The 7805-nt window shown below is 38.9% G+C and overlaps 1 protein-coding gene and 1 long non-coding RNA gene across 2 annotated transcripts; one reads left to right on the forward strand and one right to left on the reverse strand.

Moving 5' to 3' along the window:
• The first annotated feature begins 396 nt into the window (after positions 1–396).
• On the forward strand, positions 397–3602 carry LOC149243457 (putative disease resistance protein At5g43740). Its single transcript, XM_089374522.1, has one exon. It carries the CDS (start codon positions 844–846, stop codon positions 2902–2904), a length of 2061 nt encoding a protein of 686 aa, XP_089230648.1. The 5' UTR covers positions 397–843; the 3' UTR covers positions 2905–3602.
• A 1366-nt stretch (positions 3603–4968) lies between these two features.
• On the reverse strand, positions 4969–7561 carry LOC149243458 (uncharacterized). The gene is made up of 9 exons (XR_016245789.1): positions 7245–7561; positions 6822–7146; positions 6654–6681; positions 6439–6559; positions 6098–6166; positions 5595–5892; positions 5413–5494; positions 5126–5247; positions 4969–5026 (listed from the first exon to the last, which is right to left on the reverse strand). It is a non-coding gene; the product is annotated as an uncharacterized LOC149243458 (long non-coding RNA).
• Between the last annotated feature and the right edge of the window lie 244 nt (positions 7562–7805).

Raw genomic sequence — 7805 nt, forward strand, 5'->3', positions numbered from 1 at the left:
GTTTTATGTGGTTGTCTGTTTTGATCACCCTGAAAAATAGTTTTATGTGGTTGTAATTTGATTATATATATATATATAAATTGTGGTTTAATTGTTAGGTGCGTATAGATTTATTTTTTTCAAAAATAGGAATGGCAGATATGTAGTTTAATTATTCGGTAGGAAATTTAATCTGTAATTGTTAAGTAGGAAATTTAATGTGTGTTTGTTTGGTAAGAAATTTAATGTGGGGTCTTATATGTTAGGTGGGATATTAAGGTTTAATTGTTAAGTGGGATTGTTAGGTAGGGAATTTGATCTATGGTCAAATATTGCCCAGAAATACTCCAAAGACAAACAGCGTTGCGTCTCCATATAGGCAATCATTCATCGTATCGTGTATCGCACTCATCCAACCCCGTGCTGCCTCCTCGTTACAGGCGCTCTATCGTCCCCTGTTTTGGTTTCAATCTTCATAGAACTTCCATTTTTCTCTGCATTTTGCTAATATGCCCACCTAGTTTGCAATTGGAGAAGCGACCGGAGTGGCCACTAACGTCACCAACGCCATTATCGGTCTCCTCTACCAACAATTGAAGGATGTGAGGGAATTTGGGAAGAACCTTCAACTTCTCAACAATGAAGTTATGAACTCGACCATATGGAGCAGTCGATACGCCATATTCAAACGCAATTCGAAGATCAACAAAATAAGCTGCCCGAGTTAGTGGAAGGTTTTTTGGGAAGGATCAACGATGCCCTTCAAGAAGTCAAAGCCCTCATCCAACGCGCCAACAGACAGCGAGAACGGTGTCGCGGTTGCTGCCTCTTTTTCATACCCAGCATCCCCGCAGATATCAGAGAATGGAAGACCGGATTAGTGAGCTCTTCCGACAGCTTGATTCTGCTCTTTCAACAGCTGCCCATACTGCACAGATTGTGGTGTCCTCACAGCCTCAAGCAGAGGTGCTTCTTCAACCTCTACCAGATTCCGGCTTCGTGGGGACTCGCATTCAAACCGCTCAGCATCAACTGCTTTCATGGCTTAACGATCCTCATCCGGTGATTGGTGTTTGGGGGATGGCGGGGGTTGGGAAAACTGCACTACTCCACCTCATCTACAATAACTGCAAGAAGAAGGTAAGTACTAGCTTCGATCTCGTCATTTGGTATACCATTTCTCAAAACTATAAGATTCAAAGTCTCCAGGATACCATTGCCGAGTCTCTGAATTTAAGATTTGAGCCAAGTTCTAGTATTGACATGAGAAAGATGAAATTGTATGCATCTCTTGAAAATAAGAGGTTTCTTCTACTCTTGGACGATATTTGGAGTCCAATTGATTTGAATCAAGTTGGGGTTAATTTTGGGCGTGATAAAGGCAGCAAAGTCTTAATGTCCAGTCGCTACAGAGATGTAGTTGAAATAATGGCAGAAAAAGAGGACTGCATGATGATACGACCCCTGTCCACAGGGGAAGGGTGGGAGCTCTTCCGGGGAAGAGCGTTTAGAAGTGGGGCTGGTCCAGAAAATAATCTAGAGCTTATTGCTACACAAGTTGCTTTGGAGTGTAAAGGGTTGCCCTTGGCAATAAATACAATTGCTGCAGCTATGGCTCGGAAAAAGACTGCAGATGAGTGGAGTCGCGCTTTAGTTTTGATGAAAAATGTAGATCCATCCTTCCCCTCCACTCACGGGACTATCGATGCTGAGCTCTATCAGCCGCTGAGATGGAGCTACAATGATTTGCCCAATAATAACATGAAGATATGTTTTCTGTATTGTGCTGCCTTTCCTGAAGATGCAGAAATTGATGTGGAGACGCAGGTGGAGATGTGGACCGCAGAAGGACTGGTTCCCCAAAAAAGGACTACTTACTTCATGGATGTTGGGCGGCAATACATAGAAGCACTGGTAGATAGGTGCTTGATTGAGTATGTTGGAGAGGAGAAGTGGTTATTTGAAGCAAGTCAACATCTACAACAATTTCCAAGCGAAGAAGGGACCAGGCCTGGCAAAAGAATCTCCGTTCTGGGCAGCGAAATTAGTGATTTGCCAACAGAATTGAAGTCTCCAACACTCGTCAGTTTAGTGTTGGCCCAAAACCGACGGTTGAAGGAAATTCCAGAGGGGTTTTTGGTAAACTTCAGGTCTCTCCGAGTTCTGGATCTGTCGGATACCTCAATAGAAAAATCACCAACAGCAGTGGAGAAACTTGGACAGCTTGAGTTTCTTAATTTGAGAGGATGTAAGAAGCTGAAGGACTTGCCTGATAGCATATGCAGTCTTTCACATCTTCAATTTTTGAATCTTGAAGAATGTAAAAGTCTCCATTCTTTACCCGATAGGATAGGAGAACTTAAAAATCTGAAGCATCTCAAATTTTCGGTTCTCCACGGACACTTGGGGTTGATTCCACATCAAATCTCTCAACTCACTTCATTGAACAAACTGGTCGTGCCTTATAGGTCAACTCCAGTGAGTTTGGAGGATCTCACAAATCTCTCAAATCTGATCGAGTTGGATGTCAGAATAATGCCAGAAATTAAAGAGGGTTCAATGAGTACATGGTCAAAGATGAGAAAATTAAGGTTATGGTTCCAGTGGGGCGAACATGAAAATAGAGATGATGCGGCGCTAGATATCCTTCCACAGAACATGCAGAGCATGGAGGAGTTGCAGAGTCTTGTGTTATTTACTTATCAAGGGGTAAGTCTGCCAAATTGTATTTGTCAGTTTCAAAATTTGAAGAATTTGCACTTGAGCGACTGTATGAAATTAGAGGAGCTTCCAGCCTTGGAGATTGGGAGCGAGGCTGCACGTGACGGTTTTCCGAAGTTGGAGGAATTATATCTATCCTCCCTTCACAGCTTAGAGAGTATAGCGTGCAATGCAAAAACAATGCAGCAGCTGCGAATCTTGTGATATCAGCTTGGGGCGTGTTGAAGACATTGAGAATAAAGGAGCTAACCAATTTAAGGGAATTAAAAATATAGGTTGTGCCAGGTTGAAGGAGCTGTTCATGGAGAGCAGTGGCGGTTTTCCAGTGTTGCAGACATTAAATCTATCCTCCCTAGACAGCTTAGAGAGTATAGTGTGTAATGCAAAAACAATGCCGAAACTGCACTCCTTACACATGTCAGATTGCGGCAGGTTAAAGACATTGAGAATGGAGGAGCTCACTGATTTAGAGTCCATAAAGATTTACCAGTGCCGTCAGTTGGAAGTTGAGATCAGCAGTCTTCCAATGTTAAAGAAATTGACTCTTACAGATTTAGAGAAGGCAGAGAGTATTGCAAGGCCATCGAGTATATGGAATGAAGAAACAATGCCTAATCTGGAATTTATAGAGATCACAGACTGTCCATTGTTAGGGAGAATGCCAAAAGAAATGGAGAAGCTACCTAAGTTGAAGGAAATTGTAGGAGAGTTACGTGGGTGGGATGGAATAAGTTGGGAGAATGATGACGTAAAATCCAAACTCTCTCACCTTTTTAAAGAATACCAAGGACGGTAAAGTGAATTTGAAGATGGGGAAGCCGAACATGAAGAAGACGATCTAAAATGTAAATGTAATATTTTCGAAGTGAGATGATCTGAAATGTAAATGTAATATTTTCGAAGTGAGATGAATATTGATGGAATATATTTAAATAAATAATTATATTAATAATTTCTAAATTATAAATTTGTTTTATTTTTTTATTCCCTTAATAAGGCTATGTTATATATGTCATGCCATGCTAGGTAAATATTTTGAAATTAATTTATTTTATTAACAAGGAGCGCTGCACCGCAGCTAGTCCTGCCTTAAGGGAGAGGAACCGCGAGTTCTGGGTTGGTTCAAATCCACTCGTGGCATGCTCACTCACTGGAAGTGATTGGCAAAAAACCTGTGTCCACTAAATGGACTAGTTCAACCACTTGCTCAACGGGCTCTACTACTAGCTATGGCTATTGATCTCCTCTTCTGGATTAATGGCTCAAATCAGGTTTCACCAAACGTTTATATCAGGCCTGAGTTTGAAGGCCATGCAACACCTTCAATGATTTTGCATCACTGTAATCCTTGCATCACTAAAAGCCCTACATCCTGGCTTGAAAGTGCTGCATCCTGGCTAGGAGGATGGTTTGAAATTAGAACATTTCCATTAGACAATAAGCTCCATAATGACAAGTGAATAAATCCTTAAAACTTAACAGGCCCTCTTTCAGTGGATCGCCTAATTATCCCAAAGCCATGTTGCAAGTTAAAATATACATTCACAACTAAAAAACCTGGGGAAAAGTATTAAATGGTAGAATGATAACAAGATTAAGACAGGTAAACTATTACTTTGGCATATCTATACGGTATGATTCCAAGCAGATTGTAAAGAAAACTGCCCATGAAACATTAGCAAGAGCTCCAAGCGTTTCCCAAACTATCCTATGGCGCAGTTTGCATAAACTCTTCGATACTACAAGTTCACAAAGAAAGTTAGGAAAGATTCCTCAACTTATATATCTTTCAAGTTTCTCCAACAAATTCAAGCAAAAATACAAAGCTTGTACCTCAAAATCTTAGAGTTGATTTCCACATCTGGATCAACAGGCATTCTCCGAAATAGTATTGAGTGTAAGGCAAACCACGACTGTAATTGCCAAAACTATATGGTCATAATGGTAAAAATCTAATCATAAAATTTCGAACTCAACTACAAAATCAAGTTTATAACTGACCTTCTCAGCATCAACTTTGTGTTGTCGCTCAACTGCATCCAGCAAAGTAGGCCAGCATTCAAATTCAATCTTCCTCCAACGACTCCCTAAGGATGATAATAGATTAAGTTCATCTGAAAAAATGAAAAATCCTGTGAGGTCCAACAGAAATGGATGCAAAGAACTTTCACCAAATAAGAACCTTGAATAAGAACTTTCACCCAACAATTTGTAGAATCTGCTGCAACATTGGATGTTCATGAAACTCCTTCAGGAGAACATTAACCCTTTCTGGAAGTCTCAGAAGGGGTTTTACTATTAATGCCATCTTGTATGTATTTGAATGCTGCATGCAACCAAAACTTGAGATTAAGAGAACTTTCGCATCCTTACACTATATCCTCAACCAAAACCAGATGTTCTACAATTATTCATGGTAAATAACCTTGTAAATATTGTATTTTGCACAGGATGACTGGGAAAGCTTCTGGTGCTCCAAACACAAACGCAACAAATGGCCTGACAAAAAATTTTCATCCAATCTTGCAGGTAAAAAATACCCAGTCCCTGGAAAAGTTGGAAAGCACATGAGAAGGATAGAGGCTCAGTCAGTATAAACAGATTAGCACTTTAGGATGGATGCCATACTAAAACATATTTTTACTTCCATTACTGAAGAAATTGCCAGTCATTTAACATATTGCAAAGAAGGCACTGTACACTTAGCACAACCTTCAACAAATTTCTTGCCAACATCATATGCGGTGGTAAATGCATGAAGTCTTTCCTCATTTGAGATTTGAACTTTTCCAAACTGCCACAAGATATTACCAGAGTCAATACCATTGCCAAAAATGTTTATGACATATCGCCCATGTACTTCAAAATCTAAATAGGGCAATTTGATATAGCACCTTCGCTTCAAACTCTTGGAGAAAATATAAGACAGACAGTGAGGGATAATCAGAGCCTCTGCTTTGAATGAAAAAATTTGGGAGATCCCTTGCTTTTTCAGGTAATTGTGCTGCCACATGATTTAATATGAGATAAATATTTACATTGAATTTCTGAACTAGTTTCTGAAGCTTTTGATGTGTCTTCTTATATGATTCAATCGAATAGTAGCAATTTCCCTCCCATTTACAAAGATCTGAACAATCTTTCGACTCCTTCTCAACAAGTTTTCTACCCGCTTTGAGTGATTGAAGAATCCTGCAAGAAATAACAGTGAAGGCCGTTCTAGTAAGGAAGAAGAAAACAAGACATCAACAATCATACTTTTTGTTGCATTGGTTGACCAAGCAGCTTAAATCCTTATAGCATACTTTGAATCATTGTAGTTCTTTGGAATACTCCTAAACAAAATAACATTTCTACTCTGAGGTGTACTCCTTTTGAAAAGCACAGAAATACTTACAAAGGTAAGGACTCCACATAATACCCAAAGATGTTGTATGTAATTTGTGAAACCTTTATAGCAAGGGTTCTGCAAATGTAAGAAATGGAGTCAGTAAAATAGCAGAAGTATCCATCTGAAATGCTCTTCTCAAGCAATTGATTTAGAACATTTCCATTAGACAATAAGCTCCATAATGACAAGTGAATAAATCCTTGAAACTTAACAGGCCCTCTTTCAGTGGATCGCCTAATTATCCCAAAGCCATGTTGCAAGTTAAAATATATATGCACAACTAAAAAACCTGGGGAAAAGTATTAAATTGTAGAATAATAACAAGATTAAGACAGGTAAACTATTACTTTGGCTATACGGTATGATTCCAAGCAGATTTATATAGAAAAGTGCCCACGAAACATAAGCAAGATCTCCAAGCGTTTCCCAAACTCTCCTATGGTCGCAGTTTGCATAAACTCTTCGATACTACATGTTCACAAAGAAAGTTAGGAAAGATTCCTCAACTTATATATCTTTCAAGTTTCTCCAACAAATACAAGCAAAAATATAAAGCTTTTACCTCAACATTGTAGAGTTGATTTCCACATCTGGATCAACAGGCATTCTCCGAAATAGTATTCAGTGTAAGGAAAACCACAACAGTAATTGCCAAAACTATATGGTCATAATGGTAAAAATCTAATCATAAAATTTCAAACTCAACTACAAAATCAAGTTTATAACTGACCTTCTCAGCATCAACCTTGTGTTGTCGCTCAACTGCATCCAGCAAAGTAGGCCAGCATTCAAATTCAATCTTCCTCCAACGACTCCCTAAGGATGATAATGGATTAAGTTCATCTGAAAAAATGAAAAATCCTGTGAGGTCCAACAGAAATGGATGCAAAGAACTTTCACCAAATAAGAACCTTGAATAAGAACTTTCACCCAATAATTTGTAGAATCTGCTGCAACATTGGATGTTCATGAAACTCCTTCAGGAGAACATTAACCCTTTCTGGAAGTCTCAGAAGGGGTTTTACTATTAATGCCATCTTGTATGTATTTGAATCCTGCATGCAACCAAAACCTGAGATTAAGAGAACTTTTGCATCCTTACACTATATCCTCAAACAAAACAACATGTTCTGCAATTATTCATGGTAAATACCCTTGTAAATATTGTATTTTACACAGGATGACTGGGAAAGCTTCTGGTGCTCCAAACACAAACGCAACAAATGGCCTGACAAAAAAATTTCATCCAATCTTGCAGGTAAAGAATACCCAGTCCCTGGAAAAGTTGGAAAGCACATGAGAAGGATAGGAGGCCAAGTCAGGATAAACAGATTAGCACTTTAGGATCGATGCAATACTAGAACATATTTTTACTTCATTATTGAAGAAATTGGCAGTGATTTAACATATTGCAAAGAAGACAGTGTACACTTAGCACAACCTTTAACAAATTTCTTGCCAGCATCATATGCGGTGGTAAATGCATGAAGTCTTTCCTCATCTGAGATCTGAACTTTTCCAAACTGCCACAAGATATCGCCAGAGTCAATACCATTGCCGAAAATGTTTATGACATATCGCCCATGTACATTAAAATCTAAATAGAGCCATTTGATATAGCACCTCCACTTCAAACTCTTGAACAAAATCTAAGGCAGACAGTGAGGGATAATCAAAGCGTCTGCTTTGAATGAAAAAATTTGGGAGATCCCTT

Source organism: Pinus tabuliformis, chromosome 8 (assembly GCF_031772625.1).
Source record: "Pinus tabuliformis cultivar Carrire ecotype Pingquan chromosome 8, CPIR1, whole genome shotgun sequence".
Taxonomy (NCBI): Eukaryota; Viridiplantae; Streptophyta; class Pinopsida; order Pinales; family Pinaceae; genus Pinus; species Pinus tabuliformis.